Raw genomic sequence first — 26,676 nt, forward strand, 5'->3', positions numbered from 1 at the left:
GGTTTTTTTGTACATATTTTTATTAGCACAGTAACAAATGCAGACTTAGGTAGCCCACAACATACAACCAATCCACTGAGTGACTCCTATTTCACGCCTTACAGTTAAACAGCTTAAGGTATTTCACTACAGGTTGCCCTAAGTCCTAGTTAAAACCTTTCATTTTCACAAAGGTTAACTTGGCATAGAAAAAATGAATATACACGAACTACTTCCCCTGTTCTAAGTGAGGCAACAAAACAGCCACCCCCCCCCCCCATAATTCAAACCAATGAGATGGCTGTCTTTTAAAAGGGATCTGTTAAATACCAAATTCTCCCACCTCCCATGAGGAAAAAAAGAAGATATTCCCAACATCTTTTTACAAAATAAAACCAAACTAAAAGAAAAGAAGCACATAGTGAATCTTCTTGAAAGAACTTTTACATAAATGCCAAATATATGTACCTGTACAAAATTAAGCTGTTTTTAATCTTTTACCTATCACAAGTTAACCAAACGCCCGTTTCTCTCCCCCCCCCTCGCCCCTCCAATTGCCAAAGTAGTTTACATTCTTCTTGGTGCTATAATTCAGAGCTACTATTGCTGAACTAATGACAGTCTTAAAATATGCTATTCCCCATTCTAGCTGACTACTGTAGCAAGATACCTTAAGTTACAACAACAAAATCTTAGGAAATAAAAGACTGAATAAAATCTGTTATAGAAATACCCTACTCTTTTCTCAGTTCCTCCCCTCTCCCTCCCTCCCCCCGTGTCCCCCACCCCTTCAAAATCATGAGCAGCTCTTTCCATCACAGACGATTTAACGCAAGAGTTGGAGAAAAAAATTCCAGTTTATGTAGCATATCTCTTCGTCCACTGTCTGGCCATTCTGTCATGCTCTGCTCTGTTAGTCATATATTGAGTAGCAATACTTCCAACCAGGGGGTCAGCTGCAAAGGAAGAAAGAAAATTCCAGCTCGTCATTGATCTTTGGGGCAGGGGGGGAAAGGAAATATCACAAGAGAAGAGGTTAAATCCAATGGGGACTACGAAAACCACCTGTTCAGTGAATGAACTGAAGTTTTAGTTGCAAATATTATTATTTTAGTATTTATACCCCGCCCATCTGGCTGGGTTTCTCCAGCCACATGTGAGGCCTACTGAACCCTGGAAACTTATTTCTTAGTAATTATGCATAAGAACAGGCTGTTGGTGTTTCTACAGATACAGCACACCTCTAATATTCATTCAAAACAAAAGAGATTTGCACCTGGAAAGAAGGAATCTTCTCTTAATCTTACACACTTAATTCAAAAAAAGGGTTTTTTCATATTCTTTTGCTGCTTCTCAGTCCATGGACCATTTTATGTATTGTATCAAACATGTGCAACTCTTGTCACTATGAATTTGGAATTCTAAATTTAGAATTGTTTGGAATATTTCAGATTCTAAATGTGTGTATTTCAGATTCTGAAGTCAGGTTTTTCTATACATATAGTCAGTGCTCCCCCCCCAAAAAAAGTTTAGGGGTACTCTCATTTTGACTCAAGAAAATCACCGTTTTATAGTTCAAATCGGGAAAAATAAATACAGTAAATGGACTAAAATACAAAGATTCACAAAATGTTTAGGGGTATGCGTACCCCCAGGGGGGAAAAAAACTACTTGTCAAGAAAGTGGTTCCTAATATAGTAAACTGGGTAAGTCATGCCAAAGTGAAAGATGTGGAACTTCCATGTGGAACTGTTCCATCAGAATTCATCAGCTGCACCTACACACCTGTTTTACTTGAATAAACCCAAAGCAGTATTTGTGTAACTGATCTGAATGTAGAACCATGTATATATACATTCTGAAAAGCATGCATGAAACAATAAGTTATTCAATCCGAAGCCAATTTGCAATTTTTTTTTTTTTTAAAAAAGGAAATTCAATATATAAAATTAAAAGAGAGGAAAAAGCTCTGAAGCTTAATCCTGCTACAGAACGGAGATTCTCCCACCCACCGCCCCGTTTCGGCTGCCTTACCAGGATTGCAGTCTGTGAGAAGTGAGCAGATGGAAAGGAGGACTTTAGAAATGGTTAACGCTGGACTCCAGTTGTCTTTTAAGATGTCCAGGCAAATCACCCCTTGGCTGTTAATGTTACAGTGATAGATTCTTGTCCGAAAGGTAACCTGCAAGAGAAAAAAGAAAACACACACACACACAAACACAAATCAATGTTTATAGCCTCTTCAATTCAAAAATGACCCAGCCATAAATAGCTTTCTGTCTGGGATTTTCCAGACAGGCCCTCTAGCATTTCTCTCATTAGAACTCAAGCACCGAGTTTGTCAGTGATGGTGACTATCATATTGCCTCCATATATATATATACACATTACAAAGATTAATGTCCTGCTATAGCCTTTAGTCAAACGGGGTTCTTCCTAAGACCAAGGACTAAAAACAAATACACGTTCCATGGTACCTCAAAGTTTATCTCAACAAAGCACTATCTGTTCTTAGATTTTATGTTCATGGGTGAGTGAATATAGTTAAAATGATTTATATGGTGCTGGAGCATACTCTTGAGAGTCCCATGGACTGCAAGAAGATCAAACCTATCCATTCTTAAGGAAATCAGCCCTGAGTGCTCACTGGAAGGGCAGATCCTGAAGCTGAGGCTCCAATACGTTGGCCACCTTATGAGAAGAGAAGGCTCCCTGGAAAAGACCCTGATGTTGGGAAAGATGGAGGGCACAAGGAGGAGAAGGGGACGACAGAGGACGAGATGGTTGGACAGTGTTCTCGAAGCTACCAACATGAATCTGACCAAACTGCGGAAGGCAGTGGAAGACAGGAGTGCCTGGCGTGTTCTGGTCCACGGGGTCACCAAGAGTAGGACATGACTAAACAACAACAACAAAACACGGACTACCGCTTGCCATCTCAACTAATAATTTCTGCCAAACTGACACAATGACAGGCGGGGTTTTTTTGAGGTTCTCGAAGCGACTGGCATGAGTTTGGCCAAACTGCGGGAGGCAGTGGAGGATAGGCGTGCCTGGCGTGCTCTGGTCCATGGGGTCACGAAGAGTCGGACACGACTGAACGACTGAACAACAACAAAAAGACAAAGAATTTCATATCCTAAAAAGCAGATGCCCACACAGCAGGGTGAATTTCATTTCCTGCCTACCTATCATTCTGTTTCCCCTAATCTTCTAAGCACTTAAGACGGAGGTGCTCTGAACAGCCCCAGGCAAGACGATTCTCACTTGAGCTCTCCCATATGCATGCATTTATGAGCAAAACTATTTTAAGAGTGTTTTTTTCTTTTCCTTTTAGGGGGCGGCAGGAAAGATTTTCCCCCTTTGACAACTGTAGCAGCAAGGGCTAAACGGAGGACACTGGCTCTTGTACAAATCACCAATCTGTCTTGATCTATTGTTAAAAACGGAATGTCATCTTCAAAGTTAGATTAGCAGGCATTTCCACACTGCTTTGGCTACCGAGTTAATAAGACTTGTCTTTTAGTAAATGACAAAGGGGGGGGGGACACATGCTGCCCCAAAATAATAATGGCTGTACATCAACTTAAGCATCTCTTAACATACATCTGTTTGGACCTGATGTGTGTGGCATTTCTGAACTTGCTAAAATGGTTACCAGTAATTTCTTCAGTTACACTTATTCTCTCAATATCACCCCACTTGGCTTTGTCTCTAGAGAAGAATCCTAACACAGAGACTCCTCGGTAGTTTCCTCCACACTCAGCCTGGCTAAAAGTATTACAGCAAATCCGTTGCTGCTGTTCTGATAGTCCCGCTTTGCTGGAAGCACTGGAATTTTGAGTCTACTCTTATACAGCTGTATTGGGAGCTGTAAAGTAAATTTGGGGTGACTGGAAAGATCACCTCACATAGGCCAGGCTGTGAATAACCCCTGGCTCACTTGGTGCCTGGGTTCATTCTGAGCAAGCAGGCCCTAAATAAAATGGGAAGACAGGTGAATTAATGCCAGTGTACTGGAAGAAGCAAAGATTACCAGTGTTGAAGCAATGATTCTTCAACATCAACTTCGTTGTGCTGGTCATGTTGTGCGGATGCCTGGTTATTGTCTTCCAAAGCAACTACTCTATTCCGAACTTAAAAATGGAAAGCGAAATGCCAAAAGAGGTTTAAAGACTTTCTCAAGGCAAATCTTTAAAAAATGTAGTAGCTACAGTGTTATCTCGGGTTACAAACACTTCGGGTTACAGACTCTGCTAACCTGGAAGTAGTACCTCGGGTTAAGAACTTTACCTCAGGATGAGAACAGAAATTGTGCGCCGGCGGTGCAGTGGCAGCGGGAGGCCCCATTAGCTAAAGTGGTACCTCAGGTTAAGAACGGACCTCTGGAACAAATTAAGTTCGTAACCACTGCTAAAGTGATTACTGAACTCTGCTCCAAATAGTGAAATTAAGTTTCATGTTTTGAACCCGGTATAATTTACGGAGCTATTACTAGTCTAATGGTTTTATCACCAGTGTGAGAACTATTATTCTTCCTTGGAAACTAATTAGAATAGTCACAAGAATAAGGGCGAGCATCTACATTAATGGCGAGCTGCTGCCCTCTTGTGCCAACCGTCTTTATTACATCAGATTTACACAGGTTTAAAAGGTGCACTGGGATTACTGCAGCAATAATCTATCATTACTTTCCTCCGTTTCCGAGGCCGCAGAAGAACAACCATGTAATTTACAGTGTACCTATGCACCACTTTCTCCTGGAGACAGTTGCCTGATTAAAGAACAGAAATTGGTAACCTTTTGCCACAAATGTCAATGTCCATGGGAGAATTTCTCATTAGACATTTCAAGCGCACTTTTCATTTTATCTGTCACATTTTACCACATTCTTCCTCCGGGGACTCGAAAGCAGGATACATGACTTAATTTGTGCTCTGTTTCTGAAGCAGCTAGTCTGCATAGGGATGACAAAGTACGGAAATCGGAAGGCCGGGTAGCAAAGCGTCTACCCAAAAGAGGAACACGTGGCTCCTGCAGAAACTGTGTGTGGGCTCAGGCTGAGGCTTAGACATCACACAAATACATGCGCCCATGTGTATCTGTATCTATGTATGACAGGCTGCATTGAATTTGGAGCACTCAGCAGATTCCTGTCTTAAAATGATCGTGATCTGCTGAATCTGGGATCCCTGCCAGTCACACCAGCTGCTGCAAAGGTGGAGGGAAGAAGAAAAGTACCGTACTGGCTCGAATATAAGCCGCACCCGCAAATAAGCTGCACCTTTAAAATTGAAGGGGGGAAAGAAAATAAGAAAATACCCGTGCTGCTTCCGGGGGGGGGACGGACACTGAGCCACCTTGCCACCTGTAAGGTCGTGAATGTAAGTCACACTTTAAATTTTCACGGTCAGAATTTTTTTTGGGGGGGGAGTGCTGCTTATATTCAGGCCAATACGGTAGTATGAGGAGCAGAATTGGGTTGGTAGTAAGAAGTCTGGTTTGTTTCCCTCTCCCCTCCACTAACTGCATGCATGACGGCCTGGTTTGCAATAAGTGGAGAAGTGTTACGTAACTCCAAACACACGTTTCAAACTTCAAAAAAGCCTTGAGTTTTTGTGGAGTGAGATTAAAGCACTCACATCTCTCCTACTTCTGCCCCCCCCCCAAAAGCACCTGTTTAAAAAGCGTATAACCGTCTGTGTTGTGGGTGGGTGTATACTGTTACATGCGTATGCCTGTAACACAATTTGGTCCTTAAAGCCTTAAGCACTTGCTTGCACAGATGCCAGGAGAAGTCTAGCCACCGTGGAAAAAAGCGACATGGAGTGTCAGACATTTATTTTGCATGAAACCGCTACTCAAACATATGCTTGGGGGTAATGTGCAACACATGTAACTGAACTGGATTACATCGTCTGGAATAAGTCTCCCAGAAACTGCATTAACTGCACAAAAGTATTTTTATATGCTACAATGAAGTTGTCAAGATTTCCAGAAAGTTTCTATCATGATCCAGTCTCCAGTCTAACTTTGATTCTGGATGTATTGTGTCCAAGAATAGAGTAAAGGTAAAGGGACCCCTGACCATTAGGTCCAGTCGTGTCCGACTCTGGGGTTGCGGCACTCATCTCGCGTTAATGGCCAAGGGAGCCGGCGAACAGCTTCTGGGTCATGTGGCCAGCATGACAAAGCTGCTTCTGGCAAACCAGAGCAGCGCACGGAAACGCCGTTTACCTTACCGCCAGAGTGGTACCTATTTATCTACTTGCACTTTGACATGCTTTCGAACTGCTAGGTGGGCAGGAGCTGGGACCGAGCAACGGGAGCTCACCCCGTCATGCGGATTCAAACCACCGACCTTCTGATCGGCAAGCCCTAGTCTCTGTGGTTTAACCCACAGCGCCACCCACGTCCCAAGAATAGAATAGCTCAGCTCAACTCTTTCAAGATCTCTGGCACTCAAAGCATACCTCCAATATCTCTCCTCTCCCATTGGAATAGCTCAGTCAGTAAAGCATGAGTCTCTTAACCTCAGGGCTGTGGGTTCGAGCCCCACTTTGGGCAAAAGATTTCTGCATTGCTGGGGGTTGGACTGGATGACCCCTCATGGTCCCTCCCAACTCTACAATTCTATGATTCTAGGAAGGTAGTTTACCTGTCTGCAGAGGTGAGCAGGGGCGGCACATCCCATTTCACTGTTTGCCTCACCCCCTCCACCACTGGTAAAGAATTTCGGGAGAGAGGGCAAGATCTCACCCCAAATCTGCTCCGGTGGTAGAGGAGGTGGGGTGCCATCCTGGGGACTTCTGCCACCTGAGGTGGCAACCTCCCCCTACCTAATGGCTGCACCGGCCCTGGAGGTGAGGCAGCAAAGCTGTTATTCAGGAACAGCAGAGAAGATAAAAGTAATTAAGTAATATGGGTTGGATCCAGCCTATGTTAACTGAATGCAGGTTAACTCTGGCCACAATAAGGAATTTTTGTCTGTGGTATGATTATTTTCCATCTAGTCCTTTTTACACTTTGGCACACCCTCTTTGAAAAATTTGACAATTCCAAAATTCAGACACGCTTTCACTCTTGCAAGATTGAATGTACAGTAAGTACTGCCTTCGGCTGTACTTGGGGGTCAATTTCAAAAAATTCCACTGGGGAAAAGGTTATGTCCCTGTGGAGATGGCAGTACAGTGGTACCTCGGGTTACATACTCCAGTAACCCAGAAATAATGCTTCAGGTTAAGAACAGAAATTGTGCTTTGGCAGCGCAGCGGCAGCGGAAGGTCCCATTAGCTAAAGAGGTGCTTTAGGTTAAGAACAGTTTCAGGTTAAGAACGGACCTCTGGAACGAATTAAGTTCTTAACCCGAGGTACCGCTGTACTGAGTCAGTGGCTCGTGCTTCTGGCCTACACTCTTTCTAAAGATTTGAGGAGTGAGGAGTTATTACCCCTTTCCTACTGTCCATGCCGGGTCACTCAACCATTGCTACTGTGTCCTTTCTTTTAGCAGATCAAGATGATCAGATGACAGCAAAAACTGCAAGGTTTTTAGCGGGGGAAATTAGAATAAGATCTATTATTTGATTATTGATGTAAACCCCCAAAATGTATTTCCTAGAGTTAAGATTTGACCTCTATCTTCAGTACATTTTATTTTATTGCTAGTGGTTGATGAAAATAAAAAAATTTCTGCTTTAAAAAATAAAAATTAAAAAAACAAAAACTGAATGCACTGATTTCAATAGCAACTAACTCAGGCTGGATCCAACCTAAGATATGCCGGTGGCTACTTTTCTATTTGCTTAGTATACTATCTCCTTTCCTATCTGTCATAGGGCTGTAAGCATATATTTCAGAGTCCAGGGCTGCTGGGTGCATTATTGTCTTATAACAGGCTGATTCATTCATGTGTGTTCCTTTTAAAAAGAAAAATTCAATACAATTAAGCAACAAAAGAAAAGAATAAAAATTATTTACAACTATCTCTCAATTACAGGAATCATCCCACCAGAACGACTACTCATTTATTGCTATGATAGTTAATCACTGATTTGGTCTCGCCTTCTCAGTGTTCGTATAGAAAACGCATGGTGTCTTTCACAAGTATATTCTGCAGCTCCCAGAAGGCCAGCGTGGGCCACAATACAGAAATGTCTTATCTCCCATTAAAGAAAATGGTTGCTGGTTGACCCAGAGATGGAACAGGTCAGGGGAATCAGCTACATCAGGCATGTACAACAGGTAGATCGTGATCTACCGGTAGATCACTGGATGTCTGTGGTAGATCACTGGTCATCATTGGCTCCCCTAAAAAAAGCTGAACAACTTTGACCTGAACCCCCCAAAAGGGGGTAGATCACTGCCAGTTTTTAACTCTGTGAGAAGATCGCAGTCTCTTGGGAGCTGGCCACCCCTGAGCTACATTACTAAAGTAACAGGGATTTGAATACGCTATACACATGCAACCCCAGATGGTGCCAGAGAGCATGAAATTTTAAAGCGCCGTTTTCCATAGAGATTTTTTTCTTTTGTTAAAACTATCTAATTTCTAGCCACACAGAGAAAGAACAAGGATATAGTTTGAATGCTTCGCCTGTAGTTTTATAAATCATTTAATATGTCAATACGAATGGAAGTCGTTAAAATTTCAGCTGTTGTTTGAGGGATTGTTATTTTGACTGGAGTGTAATTGAAATTAATAAGATTTTGGAATCCAGAAATAAAGTAAATTATCAAACCATCAATTCTAACATGCGGGGGGGGGGCACCTAAATTCTATAATTTGGCATCTGAATGATTGGTATTAGTAACTGTATTATAATTTGGCATTGTTATAATGAGACTAAGATTGGATTATTGTAATTGAAAACTAATAAAAAATTATTATCAAATATAAAACCATCTAATTTCTGACTTATGTACAGCATTTCCCCCCTGTGTTTAGATCCACCCAGGGTCCATTCATTTGGATTAGACTCAGAAGATACACAAGGCATAAGCAGGGGTGATTAAACCATTCATTCAAAATTTATTTATTTCTGTCTTGGGCCTCAGATAGATTAGTAAAGAAAAAACACTTTATATGAATTATAACATGGTGACACCAGATGGCGCTGTGGAGTCCCATCTTTTGTCAACGGGATTTCCCTTTATGAAGTTTACAACATGTTTAACTGAATCACTTTTTTGATGTGTCTAGATCCAGCCTTGGCTTCTAAAGTATGGTAACATCCCTGGAAGGTTCCAGAAGGCCCAGGTAAAATCTACACAGAAAACGATTTCAAGGTCACACATGGAATACTTCCGGTCTCACGCAGCATTTGTGTGAGAATTTAAGAATCCCGATTTAGAACAAATTGGGGTCGGGGGGAGAATACAGCAAAGATGATAATTCAGTATTTCGTTATACCAAGAGGACACCAGCAGACATTAATAAAATTAGGATTAACTAAAGATTTAAAAGCCTTTTGCTAAATTAGATCTTTCTTAACAGAGTAAATTCTTTATGGAGTGCTGTGTTTCATTGACTGCATTTTCAACAGCAATTAACAAGATACATCGTTTTAGAGCACAGCTATTTCACAGTTTGTAAAGAAGCTTGGGATCCTAATAGATGAAGGGCACTGTTTAAATGCTTTTTATAGCACTATTGTAAACAACAGTTTTTTTAAGCATTTGAAAGGGTTTTTAAATTTTTTTTTTTTTATAAAAATCATTTTTATGAAATATCAATCAACATGTTTTAAAGGCACAAACTGAACAGAAAGATTACAAAACTGGTCAACAGCAACAAGTTATTGCTACTGTTTGTAAGTAACATATTAGGCAGTTTATGTCCAACTTGAATTACAGAATTGGATCTTTGCCGGCCAAACCTACTGGAATTATAGAAAATATGTATTCCAAAAGGTGAGATACGTTAGTGAATAAGCAGTGAATATACAGTGGTACCTCAGGTTACAGACACTTCAGGTAACATACGCTTCAGGTTACATACTCCGCTAACCCAGAAATAACGCTTCAGGTTAAGAACTTTGCTTCAGGATAAGAACAGAAATCGTGCTCTGGCGGCGCAGCGGCAGTGGGAGGTTCCATTAGCTAAAGTGATGCTTCAGGTTAAGAACAGTTTCAGGTTAAGAACGGACCTCCAGAACGAATTAAGTTCTTAACCCGAGGTACCACTGTATATTGAGCTGCAACACTTCACAGGTAATCTAATATCTCAAAACACCTTCATGCTGTTGTGGTCCCACTTGGACCAATATGGCAGGGGAAAGGTACAATGGTCCTGTGTGAGTGCCTGGAGGTGAATGGAGGATGGGTAGCAGCTAACAGATTGAGGTTGCATCCTGATAAGACAGAAGTACTGTTTTGGGGGGACAGAGGGTGGGCAGGTGTGGGGGACTCCCTGGTCCTGAATGGGGTAACTGTGCCCCTGAAGGACCAGGTGCACAGCCTGGGAGTCATTTTGACTCACAACTGTCCATGGAGACGCAGGTCAATTCTGTATCCAGGGCAGCTGTCTGCCAGCTCCATCTGGTATGCAGATTGAGACCCTACCTGCCCGCAGACTGTCTCACCAGAATGGCACATGCTCTAGTCATCTCCCGCTTAGACTACTGCAATGCGCTCTATGTGGGGCTACCATTGAAGGTGACCTGGAAACTACAACTACTCCAGAATGTGGCAGCTTGACTGTTGACTGGGAGTGGCTGCCGAGACCACATAACACCGGTCCTGAAAGACCTACATTGGCTCCTATTACGTTTCTGAGCACAATTCTAAGTGTTGGTGCTGATCTTTAAAGCCCTAAATGGCCTCGGTCCAGCGTCTCCACCCCCATTGTTCAGCCCGGACACTGAGGTCCAGCTCCGGGGGCCTTCTGGTGGTTCCCTCCCTGCGAGAAGTGAGGTTACAGGGAACCAGGCAGAGGGCCTTCTCGGTAGTGGCGCCCGCCCTGTGGAACGCCCTCCCATCAGATGTCAAGGAAATAAACAACTACCTGACTTTTAGAAGACACCTGAAGGCAGCCCTGTTTTAGATGTTTGACGTTTTATAGTGTTTTTAATATTCTGTTGGGAGCTGCCCAGAGTGGCTGGGTATAAATAATAAATAAATTACTCATTCTTATTCTTATTCTTACTACAAACCTGCCTTCCGGAAGGCAGCACCTGTGGCCACCGCAAACACTTATGGGACCCACTCCAGCCACATGAGCCTGTATGTCCCCCCTTTTAAGTTGTATTGTAAGGAAAGAGCTGGGCTTCAGCCACTCACTCACTTTCCCAGAATGCCCTCTGATCCCCAGAAATATTATGGGTATGCCTCTGAATAACTGTGTACCGTGGATCAACAAGTGGCAGCATCGCACACTGGAAGCAAACATTAACTGTGCATCGCATTTCTTACCTTTGGAGGCTTGAAAGGGTATTCTGGTGTAAATGTGATGTCGAGGAAGAAAACTCCACCCTCGTATACTGAGCCCGGAGGTCCTAAGATAGTCGATCTCCATTCATAGATGTTGTCACCCTTGGGGCCAGCACTGTGAAGTCACAAGGGGGGAAAGGAGACCTTTACAGAGATTTGCCTCTAATATTTAAGAAAAACAGTTCGATTTCCGCAAAGGATATTATGCAGGGTATAAAACTAAGGCAGGATATAAAACTAAGGATACAGGCACTGACAACAGTGTAGGGCACGGCTTGCAGTAAGATTTCATCTAAGCAGATTTCAGCTGTGGATGATGTTGAGGATGGAAGAGCAGGAAATATTGCTGTGCCCATGGGCGTAGACAGGATTTATGTTGGTGGGGGGCAGAACCAAGCTGTTAGTTAAGTATTCTTATTTACTGACTTGATTTGGAAGTCAGCTGCCCCCCCCAACCCAAATCCTCCTTCAAAGTAAGTAAAAGACACAGGGGCAACTGATTTAAGTATTCTGCAGCACACACCATCAGTAAAACACAATTTTCAGAAGTTTTGCTTAGTGGGATAGAGAACTATTACTTTCTATGTGAACAGATAATATAAAGCAACAACAAGACTTCTCTACTTTCCCTGAGAGAACAAAAATGAACACTCAATACGATTTATTCCCAAGCCAATAAATAACAGAACAGTGGGGGGGGGAATAAAACAAAAAACTCAAACCTACTAACTGCCAGATCCTAAACCTCTTAAGAAATTAAAACACTACCTAAAGAGCAAACAGGAGGCTTGGCAATTTTGCTTCAGCTGAGTACACACTATCCTAGAAAGTTATCGTTGTTGCCACTAAATTTATGAATTGCCTTTCACATACGTACCAAATAAATTAACGAGTGTACAATTTTTAAAAAAAATTTAATACACCCACTCCTCAGGATAGGCTTAAAATCAGAATCCATGTTAACGGGTTAAGTGAATTAAGATGCAAGCTGAGAAATTTTTAGGCATTTGAAGCGGTAAATTAGCGAGCGAAGCTTTCCCCAGCAGTGGGATGTAATACTGATGGGAGAAGCTTCACATTCTGGATTTCCTCCCATCACATAAAGGCACTGCAATCCCTTGTCATTGGCACAGGAAGACAGAGGCCAAGTAACAACAACAAATTGTTGATTGATTGTGTTTCTTTCTGTCAGGAAGCCCCCCTCCACACGGCCGGTAGCATCCCAGCAGTACAGGGAACCACCCCCGTTGTTCAGCAGTTCGTCATCCCACTCCTCGGGAGGAAGCGACCATTCTTCCAGTGGGGAGGGGGAGTTGGAGGCAGGAAGTCGGCGCAGGGGCTGTGAAGGGATCGCAGAGCCTGAGCACCAAGGGGGAAGCGGGGAACAGGGACAGTTTCCCACGCCCCGAATTAACAGACAGGAAAGACGTGGAAGAGGGAGGCGGGGGTTTAGAATCCCGTGCCTCTTTTGCTGGACCAAGAACCGGAAGGGTTCATTCCCGGACTCTGCAGAGGGATGAGATGGACGTTTGAACTTTTGCTCCACTGTAAATATCTGCACAATAAAGAACTTAGTTTTTAGAAGTTCTGGGTTTGGCTGATTTCTCATGAGCAACCACTGAACACTTTCCTATGTAGCATGATGGAACACAAGGAGGCATGCATGGGATTTCTGTCCAAGCAAGCACTGACTAAACCAAGATTGGTGCTTCATGCATCTTCATCATCAACATCATTGATTTATACCCGGCCCATCAGGCTGGGTTTTCCCAGCCACTGTGGGCGGCTTCCAACAAAGAATTAAAAATACAATAAAACATCAAACATTAAAAACTTTCCTAAACAGGGCTGCCTTCAGATGTCTTCTAAAAGTCAGATAGTTGTTTACTTCCTTGACAACAGGGCGGGCGTCACTACTGAGAAGGCCCTCTGCCTGGTTTCCTGTAGCTTTGCTTCTCACAGTGAGGGAACCCCCAGAAGGCCCTCGGAGCTGGACCTCAGTGTCCAGGGTGAATGATGGGGGTGGAGACGCTCCTTCAGGTATACTGGGCCAAGGCCATTTAGGGCTTTAAAGGTCAGCACCAACACTTTGAATTGTGCTCAGAAATGTACTGGGAGCCAATGTAGGCATTTCAGGACTGGTGCTATGTGATCTCAGCGGCCACTCCCAGTCACCAGTCTAGCTGCCACATTCTGGATTAGTTGTAGTTTCCGGGTCACCTTCAAAGTTAGCCCCACGTAAAGCGCGTTGCAGTAGTCCAAGCGAGAGATAACTAAAGCATGCACCACTCTGGCGAGACAGTCCACGGGCAGGTAGGGTCTCAGCCTGCGCCCCAGATGGAGCTGGTAGACAGCTGCCCTGGACACAGAATTAACCTGCGCCTCCATGGACAGCTGTGAGACCAAAATGACTCCCAGGCTGCGCACCTGGTCCTTTGGGGGCACAGTTACCCCATTCAGGACCAGGGAGTCCTTCAGACTTGACTATTGACCAAGAGTACTTTATAGAGGAAGTATCAGGAGAGCTGCAAGGCAGAAACCAACTTAGAAGCTGAACATACATTTTTGAAATGGAGCACAACAGCTAAGATACTTTACTTTCAATGGCCTTCCCTCTCTTGAAAACTTCACAGTGAAATTAAGCTTGGAACATCAACAGTCCTTTCCCCATGTACCCCAAAGACTCATGATACTCCGCATCTCTCCGTTAATTATTTCTCTGCGTCTTGTTCCAGATCTATATACTCTCTGAAGTTACTGGAGATGTAATGGGCTGTAAACATTACTTGCACGATCAGCCTTGACAGACACCAGGGCTAGCTGTGTAAACTTATTGAGAAACAGCTCTCTTGAGTACCCTTAGCCAACAGTCCAAGGAATCGTGTAAATGGGATGCTGCTAAATACTACTACCATTGCCTCAAACTGAATTAGGGAACTATCTTACGATGGAACTGCAACATGGAACAAGTATTTGCGATTCATTAATAGCAATCAAGTGCAGCTACATGAAAACTGGGATTGTCAACAGGGACTCTTAACTTAATGCACAAGGGAACTTGGCTACCCCCCCATGCAGTCACTTTTCTGTGGACCTGTTTTAGACAGTTTCTAGTTGCCAAAAGCAAAGCATTGCCAACTGAATAATGTTACTGCAATAAATATGGTCAATAATCTCTTACATCCAAATCAGAGTTGATCATGCATGCCTGTTGCATTTCCAAAAAGCGGGAGATCCACTGTGGCCATAATTTTTAATTTGATTTTACAAGCATAGGATTATAACAATACCAAATGAATATCCACATTTGGAATACTATATTACCTCTCCACAGCACGTTAAAATCAAACCAGACAACAAAAAGAAACTGAGAAATCAGAGTTCAAATCCATAATCAACTACACATTTAGCAGGTATATTTTGATGAAAGTTCTTTAGTTGCAAATGGGAGTATGGGCTATCTATGTAGCAGAGCATTAAAAGTACTTTGCATGCTGAAAGAATTACAAAAAAAAAACAACTAGAGTATTTCTCATCAAAATTAGCAATGAGCAAGGGTCTGTCTTTTTTGCCTTTCCTATCTATCGTTCACATAAAATTCATGACTTAAAAATGAAAATAATGGAATAGAGGTATGTATATATGGGCATACCATGTAGAACCACTAATATTCAAATTAAAAGCTACCAAGGCATTTAACTTTATTTGTTACAAACCCTTTTAGCATAGGTGAGGAAACTTTTTTTCTGCAGTGGGCTACAGAATTGGGGGGCACATGTTGGAGATGTCCAGGGCTGAAGCCAAAAGTGGGAGGAGAATCCCACTTTCTCTCTCTGCCCCTCTCTTTTTCCCCATTCCCCCCCCCCCCCCCAGCACCTGCATGGAATTTTAGCCTGCCCATTGTACTTGGGCCAAAGGCTGCTCACCCTTTAATGAAATAGCTGCTTTATTGAAAAAAGCAATAGTATTTCCACTGAGTGTCACCAGGCTATCTTTAGCAGACACATTAAAACGACACCGTAGGTGAGGCATTACAGATATTCTGGTAAATCCATGCAGATAATCCATTTCACATGAGATTATGTAGACACATGAATACAAAATTATACCTTTAGGAGCTTCAGTCATTACACTCAAGTTAAGCCGAATGTGCCATACTATCACATTTCTATCAAGCTGTCAAACACATGGCCAACTTAGAGAAAACTAAAGTATTAAAGCCAAAAAAAGAAAGCTAACGTTCATTGTACTTTACGGCAGCTGTCAAAGAGCTTGTGACTTTGCGGGGGGGGGGGGGAACTTTCAGGTTTATTTATTCTGGCATTTACACTTTGCCTTTGTATGAAGAATCATATTCAAGGCACAATATATGTGAACCTGTGTTTAGCTCTGACAACAACCACTTAGTCCATATTAGGTATAAATAACACCTGAGCATGGATGCCATCCATGTGCTTTATTCTGGATCATTACCTGTCAGGGAACTGCCACCTGGCCTGCTGAGGGGAACAGAGTCGCCGCCTTTTGAGCAGCAACACCTCTTCCAACACGAAGAGCAGCCACACCTCCAGTGGGGAGGAAGGGGAAGGGGCCAGCCGGGAGAGGAGAGGGCTCAGGGATGCTGCAAAGAGCTACCTCGTCCGGCTGGTCAGGAGGCAAGCACGCCAGTTCCAGCGCCCCAACTGCGCAGAAGGATGAAACGTAAGGAGGGCAGGAGGAGATTTGGGGTGCCGAAGCTCTTATGCTGGGGAAGGAGCCGGATGGGGCCACTCCCGGATTCTGCCAGCGACTGAGACAGACATGCTTTCTGTAGCTCTGCACTGTAAACAGTTTGCACCAATAAAACTGCCAAAAGACTGTTTGGGTTCCTGCTTCGTTATTTGTGAGCGGCATCATCACGCAAACCTCACATTACCATTCCTGAAAGAGGGAGGTGGCTATGTGGCCTTGATAAAAAGTGAACTACATATTTATGCAATATTTTTCATATTATTTTTGGCCAAACCACATTCACTGTTAACTTCCGTGAGCACATACGACGAGAAACCATCCCTAGGATTTGCATCTTCTATGCAACTTGCAACATGGCTATCATAGGAGGCCAGGAAACCTTGACAAGATGCACGCCCCAGCCCCCCGAGTACAAACATAGATATTCCTGATTGTATTGTATTCTTATTCTGCTCTCCGGTCAAAAACTTGCTCTGGACGTAGCTTAAGAGCATTTAAAATCAAATCACAAAAGAAGCCCTTAAAATAAAAAACAGCTCAGGAAAAGGTTCTCAGGAGGTCTGGATCTAGACATGATGGAGGTACCTGGACGGTTCCCTCCCCTATCTCCAAGGATCACAGCCTTGAAAACTGACACTTGTTTGAGATGTACGGGCAGACTTTCAGCAGACCTGGGTTTAGGAACAACAGAGAGGTGCCTGTGAGAGGTCTTGCTACCTACCTCCCACCTTAGATTTCAGAAATCAATAAATCTGAGCTGGCATGAAGCCTATTCCTGTACATATGCGAGGAAGAACCAGTTTTCAGTTGTTCTTCTTCTTCTAACTCTTCTTCCACAACAGGTTTTGCACTGCAAGCTCTGAGCCACAATTTGCCAGCTTTTTCAAGGAGTTCAGCGTTGTGTGTTTTACGTCTGTTTTGATTCTACGGTGTTTCACAGCCAAAACCTCGTGGCGTTACGATAAAGAACCTGACCAGCCTGGATGGGTCAAAATGATGCCTTATGGCCATTAATTGCAAAACACCTTGCTTGAAAACAGTAATTAAACACCGATAGGATTTTAAGGCTAACTGTAGAAAATCAAGGGGGCAACCTCCTGCCCCCCCAAAAAAAACCGTCTTGAAAAAACAACACCCAAACACCTTTAGACTGCTGTGCTCCAGCAGTCCAGGAGAAACATGCCAATCAGTCAAGCGACAAGCAAAACACAGAGTAGAACAATGTTTGTCCACTTCCATTACATACAGATCCATGCTGTTCTTCAGTGTCAAGATTAAACTAAATTGATGAATTGTCTAGGGAAGAAATGTCTTGAAGAAGCATGGGGGAGGTGACAAAGATTGGGGGAAGAGACTTTCTATTTTTTGGCTTTAAGGTGGATTGGAAGTAGGTCTTAAGCTATCATTAAAATCAGTCACATATACAGTAGTTGTCCACCCACTCGACAGAAATTTGTTCTAGGCTGATTTTATGACATCAGAAAGAAATGAGATCTCGATGCCTATAGAGCAGGCAACCTCAAATTCGGCCGTCCAGATGTTTTGGGACTACAATTCCCACCATCCCTGACCACTGGTGCTGTTAGCTAGGGATGATGGGAGTTGTAGTCCCAAAACATCTGGAGGGCCGAGTTTGGGGGTGCCTGTTATAGAGCAGGGGTGTCCAACAGGTCGATCACCATCTACTGGTAGATCCCCGCGATGTTTTGGTAGATCACGGTCGATCTCTGGCTCCCTTTCCTCTGCGTCGGTAAATCTGACTCCCTCCATTGTTGTTTGAACTGAGGAAGGGAAGACGGAGCTCCCTCTGTGTGGTTCTTTCCATCCATAGCGCTGTTTGAGTGACTTAACCCCACCTTCCCTTGCCTTCCCCACAAAAGCCTGCATCTTAACACCCAAAAACAGGGCTTTCCTCCTCCCCCCAAAAGCTGAACAACTTTGAGCTGAACCCCTTAAAAAACGGGGGGTAGATCACTGCCAGATTTTAATTCTGAAAGTAGATCGCAGTCTCTTGGGAGTTGGCCACCCCTGTTATAGAGGAACAACTTCTGGGCTTATTTTACCGGACATTGAGAGCGCAAGGTCAGTGAAGTGGCCCCTCTGTGTTAATCAAGGAGCTAACTTTTCTCTCACACACACTGAAAATAGCATGAGTGCGCAGCTAGATTTCTGATAGGAACTAATAGCCAATTAATGTCTTAGCAACTAAAATACTTAAAGATGAAGCAGAAAAGACAGGTAAATGGATATATCATATCGCACCTACCATATTGCATCACACACTTGCCAGGTTGCAAATGCAAAGGGATTGAATCTGCCATTATAGTGATCTGATCTATAAAATGGACTATATATTTGTATATTTACACTATCTTAAAGCACTATTTGGGACGTGGGTGGTGCTGTGGGTTAAACCACAGAGCCTAGGGCTTACTGATCAGAATGTCGGCAGTTCGAATCCCCATGACGGGGTGAGCTCCCGTTGCTCGGTCCCAGCTCCTGCCAACCTAGCAGCTCGAAAGCACGTCAAAGTGCAAGTAGATAAATAGGGACCGCTCCGGCGGGAAGGTAAACGGTGTTTCCGTGCGCTGCTCTGGTTCACCAGAAGTGGCTTAGTCATGCTGGCCACATGACCCGGAAGCTGTATGCCGGCTCCTTTGGCCAGTAACATGAGATGAGCGCAGGAACCCCAGAGTCGGACACGACTGGACCTAATGGTCAGGGGCCCCTTTACCTTTACCTTTAAAGCACTATTTAGACTACAGTGGCTTTCAAAAATATTGATACAGCCAAGCCACTATAAAGAGTAAATACTTCCGAATTCTGAGCTTCCTGGCAATACAATGGAAGGGAGAATGTGGGTGGGAGAAAGTATATGTTTGCACTGTAAAGAAACCTCTCTGAATTATCAATCAATGTAAAAGAGAAAACAACCTTGACTGGATTCAGAATTGTCTATACAGTACTGTAGTGTAATGGAAATTGAATGGATGTTTCCATAGGTAGGAAGGGGAGGAGGAGATTTTCCTCCTTCCCACTACAGTTCCCTATTCCCACCCTTTAAAAAAAAAAAATCTGCTCTGAGGTTAGGGGACCCTCCAGTAGGTGGTACAAGGGGGATTTTGGGGGTGGGGGTGTGATCACAAAAAAATCTGTTCCTTTGCCTTTCTCTCAAACAGCAAGAACCTCTGCTGAGTCAGAGACCACACTTCCCTTTGAGGAAGGAGCAAACCGATTAAAAGTAAATTAAAATACAATGAAGGGTGTGGACTTCAACTCTTATAAACAAGCACTGAAATAAGACCTAAGCTATTTTCAAGCAGTTGTTGTGCACAATAGATCACATCTCTCTCACACTCACATGTTCCATGTTTGGTGCACAACAGTAAATATTTCCAGAAATTAAGATGCATGATTATAATACAGCGAGCCCTTGTCTGTCTTATTAATGTAGTAGAAAAATCAGTTCTCTACTCTGCCATAACAATGCCTGTAATTTATTTATTTAGTGTCTACAAAGGGTTTAGGGATTTAATAATAATAATAATAATAATAATAATAATAATAATAATAATAATAATAATAATAATAATAATAATTTATTTGTACCCCGCCCATCTGGCTGGGTTTCCCCAGCCACTCTGGGCGGCTTCCAACAGAGATTAAAATACACGAAAATATCACACATTAAAAACTTCCCTGAAGTGAAGATGGAGAGGGAATGAAACTGGATATTACAGAAGGCTCATCTATCATAAGGAATTATTTGTACTAATACCAGCTGGTTTCCCCTTGGCAGATAAAGCACTCGGCAGCGCACGTGAATCTGCTATGCGCCTGTGTTTTTCCGTGGTTAGTCGTACGTGTTACTGAATTACTATTGCCCTTACAGGACCACTTGGGTTATGTGGCAGGGGTATAAATATACTTTAGAACATTAAAAAAAAGGCGCACACACAAATTGAGCAATTACTTGAGAGCAGCTTGATATTCACAAGGCAGCAGCTGAAGACTAGAAAGCAAATTAGTTTGGCTGTTAAGAGCATAGACTAAGAGCCAAAGCACCCAATTCAAATGTCACCTCAGCAATGAATTTAACGGATGGTCTAAGGCAAGCCATTATGGGCCAGAGCAGAGAGAAAGCTAAACAGTGATATGTGAACGGCCCTGAGATCTTTTGATGAACTGTAAATTTGATTTATCATCATCATCACCACTGATACTGGCCTACCTTTTTAGGCTGTTGTAGGGATTACTGAGCTGAGCTAGGTGAAGCAGTTTGACAATGTAGTCAGAGTGCTATACAAATACTAGCATTACATTATTATATGCAATAGCACTCACACAAATTGAACTGTAATTGAGAATATTTTCCCCTTGGTTATAAGCAGCATGCTTTTTGAGGCACAAATAGATTAAAAAGCAAATACTTTTGTGAAAAGGCGACTTCAATGGCACAGCGGTTTTAAAAAAAAATAGTTCAATTTCTACATCATACTTAAAAGGCTTACAAAGTACACAGCCTTTTTTTCTGGGGGAGGTCAGGAGGATGGCTAAGTTATTCTCAAGAGTGTACTGAAACCTCTACTTAGTCCAGCAATAATCACTTCAATTTAGAAGCAAGCCCTGGTAAAAATGGTTCAGGAGAAATTAATCCATTTAGTATTGGCTTTGAAATAGAAAATAAAATCAAGCAGTTCTATTCCCCAAGGGGCCCCTAATTCCCCAGCTTGTCCTATTCAATTCCAGAAGCTTATTTAATATATAAGCAACAGTGCTTCACCTTACAAAAAAAATTTTTTAAATAAAAATCCACAATTATAGCATACATCCCATAAGTTATCAAGTTTGCATCAACATGCAAAGCCTACTCTTGAAACAGCAATGGAATAATTTCCCACATTTTTTAAACAGCATTTCTAGCTTGTTGTTCTGTTGAATATTTTCAATCCCACAACAGGGGACAAAGTAATAAAAATAAACAGAGGAAAAACAACAATTTAAAAAAATCACATAAACAGGTCCAATGGGCAACAAATTAACAATTCTGTTGTTTGGTAAACAAGAATAACTGCAATGGCAAAAATTAAAAAATTTCAATTTAACCATGTAAAAAATACTTGGAAAACGTACACAAGACATTCAAACCTATTAAATAACTGATTAAATAACCAACCAGTGGTCTCTAGGCCTCTTAGAAAGTTATGATGCCAAATGTGGAGGTACCCTTCTAAGCGAGATCTAGGAAATGAGACAGCCATACTGCTCCCACCTGTCAATGCTTTTGGCCAAAGACCAAAGTCAGAGGTGTGACTGATAAATGAATTATTTGGGCATGAGGCAATAGTAATCCCTCCTGTTTACTGCAATTTTCTAGCGCTTGTCTTAATGTCCTTGAGATCTCTGCCATTGCTTTCCCCCTAGAAACCAGAGTGCATCTACTCAGAAGTATGTCCCCTTGGGTTTAATAGGGCTTAATCTATTAAGTGGGTACAGGATGGCAGCCTAGGCTTTGCTTTAGGGTTGATACTGGGGGGGAAAACAAGGTTCTTGGGCCTTTAACAGCTCTATGGAAGGCAGAAATCAGTTAAGCCTTATCTAGTATGGAAATACAATTATGGGGAAAGCTTCACTATGACTGTACAGTCGTACCTTGGTTTTTGAACGGAATCCGAAAACGTTTGAAAACCAGATTGCACAGATTGGCTGCAAGAGCTTCCTGCACTCAATCGGAAGCCGCGTCAGATGTTTGGCTTCCAAATTTTTTTTGCAAACTGGAATACTCACTTCCGGGTTTGCGGCGTTCGGGAGCCAAAACGTTCGAGAACTAAGCTGTTTGAAAACCAAGGTATGACTCTACTCTCTCAATTCTGTGTTATACCAGGCCGTCCACTCCCCAAGCCATTTTGTGTTATTCCAAGGAATTTTGGGTCTGGTGCCTTCAGCACTCTCTCAAAGTCCAAAATGTGCCCACCGGCCCAAAAACATTGCTTCCTTCTAATCCAAGGGTTGCCAGTCAGGGACACCAGCACATCATGGAGATAAGAGAGGCTGTTCTTGTTGCTGCTTTCAGTTTGTTTCCTTCCCTGGCTTTTCCTTTCATGTAGCACTTAGTGAGAGGTGCTGGGGGCTCAAGGCTTGCCTGAGAGCCATTGCCAAGATGCCAGTTACCAGGCCCAGTTTTTAGGTGCCAGTGCTGTTGTGGTTTTGGGACCCCTAAAAATAGCTACATAACAGTAGTGTGGAAAGAAGAGATATGTAAAGAAGAAAGGTCGCCAACCACAAAGTGCGTGAAAGACCATTCAGCTTTCATCAAGTGCATGTACCAGAAGTGAGGGAAGTTTTTAATGTTTGATATTTTATTGCATCATCATCATCATCATCATCATCATCATCATCATATTATTATTATTATTATTATTATTATTATTATTATTATTATTATTTTTATTTTTATTTTGGGAGCCACCCAGAGTGGCTGGGGAAATCCAGCCAGATGGGTAGGGTATAAATATATGATGATGATGATGATGATGATGATGATGCAAAAGTTAAGAGGGCTTGTGCGGGAAACAGCAAAACAGAAAACAATACGGAATATTGCTTGCCCAGTAATTCATGCTACTTACTGGTAATATCAACATATAATAATAACAATTTTAACATATAAGCACATAACCAAATTGTATGTAAATACTCGTTTGTTTTTAAGCAGAACAGATCAACTGTCTCAGTTGCAAAGTACTTTAAATAGCCAATATCCGGGGGGTGGGGGAGCTGATATAATCAGTACTGTGATCTGTAATAAAAACCTGCTTAAGTGAGATTTCCAACATTCAAGAGTAGACCTTAACACTTTTCCCAAACACTGTTTTAAAGGACCGTTTTATGCTTAATTTCTAGCTTAGACAACCAAGAAGTAAACCACCCAAAGTGGTTTTCTATTTTCTATCATAGGAAGAAAAACAGTCTTCTTTGTGTTAGCTGGGGGTTGGAGTGGAGGAAAATAAAAGCTAAGCATCAAAATAATTAAGTTCTATAATCTATATTGTACTCCTAATTCCTGCAAATTTGTTAATATGACCAGTAAGCCTCTTTCTTCAGCAGGGGAACAGCAGAGCGTGCATTCATTTGAGGAGTATTGAACTCCATCCATAAGAAACGCATAGGCACTGTAGTTTACTTATCATCTCTCTCACTCTTATCAGATTTCACTGTTAACAATTAACATTAGTAAACACCAGAGGGGTAATTATGCATTACATAGTACTTGCAAAACTGCTGAACTCCCGGTAAATTGATAAAAACCATCAAACTCCACAAGGAACTTATTTTAGACAAGACAACAAATCAACACTCATACTGTCTCTGGAGTCAAACGCTCCTTCCATAATGCAATGAGAAACACTTCGAGGAGATTTTACACCAATAGCTCAGGGCGTCTGCTTTAGACATCTAATGAGGAATATGCTGTTTAAAGCAAAAATGTATATTGTGAAGGAATGAGGTGATATCGCACCAGCTTCAGTAACAGTATGGGCTGCTGCACCGTCTAAAGTAGCCATGCCTGCCTTGTATAAAAATACTGTGCTGCTTTTAAAACCACAATTGGTTTAAAATCTATATAAATCCTTTAGCTCTGCAGAGGCTCTCGTGCTTCCCACAGACCTATTTTAAATTTATTTTGAACAAACCCCACTGTGGTTAACAGCAGGTTCCACTTGTTAATCTAGCCCATCATTTCAGAACTGGCTACCTGTATTTTCTCAGCCAGCTTAAAGAAAACACCATCAAGAAGCAAGCTACACTTTCCCAGTAAAAAGTGTGTGCCAAATTAATGTATTATAATCATAGCATAATAGGTTCCAATATTCCTGTGGGTGTGGTAGACTTTAATAGTACTGCTTCTATTAATCATGCACACCCACATTTTCAAGCATCATCTTTTACTTTTTCACCCTATGGAAACAAAATCTATTAGCATAGTTATTTCCTCTCTGAGTACCTGAGAAATACTTCCCTTCCTATCTGTTCTGCATAATAGTTGGAATGCAAAAGTACTGTCACAAGAGGCAAACAAACGAGGTTTCAAAGGAAGCAAAGATGGAAGTTAATAGTGACAACTTAGGACTTGTGACAAATACTCACACTTCCCCTTATTTTCACGCTGCGTATTGCAATAAAAATAAAGAGCCTGGTGACAACTTTACAAAGTGAACAAAAGCGAAAGCTTTCATAGGCCAGAGCCCACTTCACCAAATGGACCAAGTGTTTTCCTCAATCGACAAATTGTATACAGCTCAGCAATGCAAGGGGGGTCCATGTGTCACATTAGTACGCAGGGAATCTCTTTTCAAATACTGCATTTTTCTTTCTTTCTTTTAAGTCATTGTATTTAACTGCTAAGCACTCAACCTCCAAGCAACCTCCTAGCAAGTTTGGCGATAAAACGTAATTTCCTTTGTAGTTTAGAAACGTCACATGTACAATTTGGTTTCACAATATTGTTTTTTCCAGCATGAAAAACGGTTTGCTAGGAACAAGCCCTAGTGATAAGTAAAGGTAAAGGGACCCCTGACCATTAGGTCCAGTCGTGTCCGACTCTGGGGTTGCGCCTTTCATCTCGCATTACTGGCCGAGGGAGCCGGCGTACAGCTTCCGGGTCATGTGGCCAACATGACTAAGCCGCTTCTGGTGAACCAGAGCAGCGCACGGAAACGTGTTTACCTTCCCGCCAGAGTGGTACCTATTTATCTACTTGCACTTTGACATGCTTTCAAACTGCTAGGTGGGCAGGAGCTGGGACCGAGCAACGGGAGCTCACCCCGTCGCGGGGATTCGAACTGCCGACCTTCTGATCAGCAAGCCCTAGGCTCTGTGGTTTAACCCACAGCGCCACCCGCGTCCCCAGCCCTAGTGATAGTCTGGCCCAAATCAAACTGGTATGCTTACTGCGAAACTTTTCAATTGTTTAGGTGTACGGGATTGTGCAGAAACCCAGGGAACCTGCTCGATTCATGTAAGCGAGGTGTTAATGCAGACACCTATCAGTGACACTTTAAATGCCAGTAAACAAGACCCATGACTTGCCCCAACTACCAGATTTACACAAAGGTCTTCCTTCAACATACATTCTGAGTGCAAGTTAATGTGTCTTAATTTTCCAGTGACATGGGGAGAAATAACCCACATATGTATAAACAGAAAGTGCTTATTCTCAGGTAAACACGTTGGCAGTGAGTCACACACAGAGAGAGAATCAGCAAAGCTTTTTGAAGAAGAACAAGATGAACTCTGTTGGTTGAGTATGGGACTGTCAAGGAGCAAGGTATCAATGGGGAATCTCCTCTCATCAGCTACTACCTCTCCCTGTCCTTTTTGTACAACCTAGAAAAGCACACCCACAGTGTGGCCTCTTAATTACGGTATGTAATTTTGAACAATAACTAATTATATTATCCAGTGTACCTAGACTAGAGGTAATGCTTTAGGTGTGTAATAATGATAGAGGCTGCATTTTTCTCTTTTAGTGTAGCAACTGCGCTGGTAGGACTGCAAGTTTTAAAGCTCCACAGAATTCTTCCACAGATATTCTGGGTCAGAGAATGGAAAATGCACCTCCATTATGAAAACTTTAATCTTAATTGTTTAGATATATAAAGCGAATTAAAATGCTGTATCCGCTCCACCTAAATGCCAAACTAGAAGCAACACTAGTCTGTGACAGGATGTCCCAACATCTTTTTTTGTTTTGGTTAAACACACCTGGAGCTCCTAGCCACAGCACTGGGAGATGGGTTTTAAATTCCCTGCTCTCACCCCCATAAGGTGCTATTAACCATGAAGTTGGGAAACCCTTTCAGTAAGAAAGTGTCATTTTCACAGAATAATGAAAAGGGAATTCTTTGTGGATCTTAAAGAACAGAACTGCTTGGAGTATGTTGTGGCCAGTCATTTAGACACAAAATTTGTACCCTAACTGGCACAGCCCCAATAAGTAAGTTACTAGAGCCAATCTCACTGAATATTAATTCATCGAATATGGCATGCCCCCAGAGCAAATGCTCTCAAGTTGCCACACACCCATCACACCCCATTTGAATGGAAGGTACCGGTAGATGCCATCAAATTGGACTGGGGAACACCTGTATTAGTTGCAATATGGTGGTGCTATGGGTTAAACCACAGAGCCTAGGGCTTGCTGATCAGAAGGTCGGCAGTTTGAATCCCCGCAACGGGGTGAGCTCCCGTTGCTCGGTCCCTGCTCCTGCCAACCTAGCAGTTCGAAAGCAGGTCAAAGTGCAAGTAGATACTGTAAATAGGTACCACTTTAGAAATCACCCCAGAATTGGCCTTACTAAACATCTTCCAAGACAATAATGCCCACTTACACTACAAAGAACTCATAACCCACCTACTTTCAGCAACCAGAAATAACATAACCAGACACTGGAGAGACCTGTCAGGAATAAACATGGACCAATGGTACCAAATAGTATGGGAAACAGCCTTACTAGAAAAATTAACCAATAAGCTGAA

General features: G+C 42.5%; 1 protein-coding gene across 1 annotated transcript in view; it reads right to left on the minus strand.

The window, feature by feature from the left end:
• Nucleotides 1–26,676, minus strand: part of UBE2E1 (ubiquitin conjugating enzyme E2 E1) — a 56,126-nt gene continuing 29,450 nt past the window's right edge. Inside the window, exons 4-6 of the mRNA XM_033166145.1 lie at nucleotides 11,389–11,521; nucleotides 2,014–2,161; nucleotides 1–935 (exon numbers count right to left, since the gene is read on the minus strand). Of these exons, the coding sequence (XP_033022036.1) occupies nucleotides 838–935; nucleotides 2,014–2,161; nucleotides 11,389–11,521 (379 nt within the window). The 3' untranslated portion in view covers nucleotides 1–837. The remainder of the gene's footprint in view (nucleotides 936–2,013; nucleotides 2,162–11,388; nucleotides 11,522–26,676) is intronic.

This window comes from Lacerta agilis, chromosome 12 (assembly GCF_009819535.1).
Source record: "Lacerta agilis isolate rLacAgi1 chromosome 12, rLacAgi1.pri, whole genome shotgun sequence".
In the NCBI taxonomy this organism is placed as follows: domain Eukaryota; kingdom Metazoa; phylum Chordata; class Lepidosauria; order Squamata; family Lacertidae; genus Lacerta; species Lacerta agilis.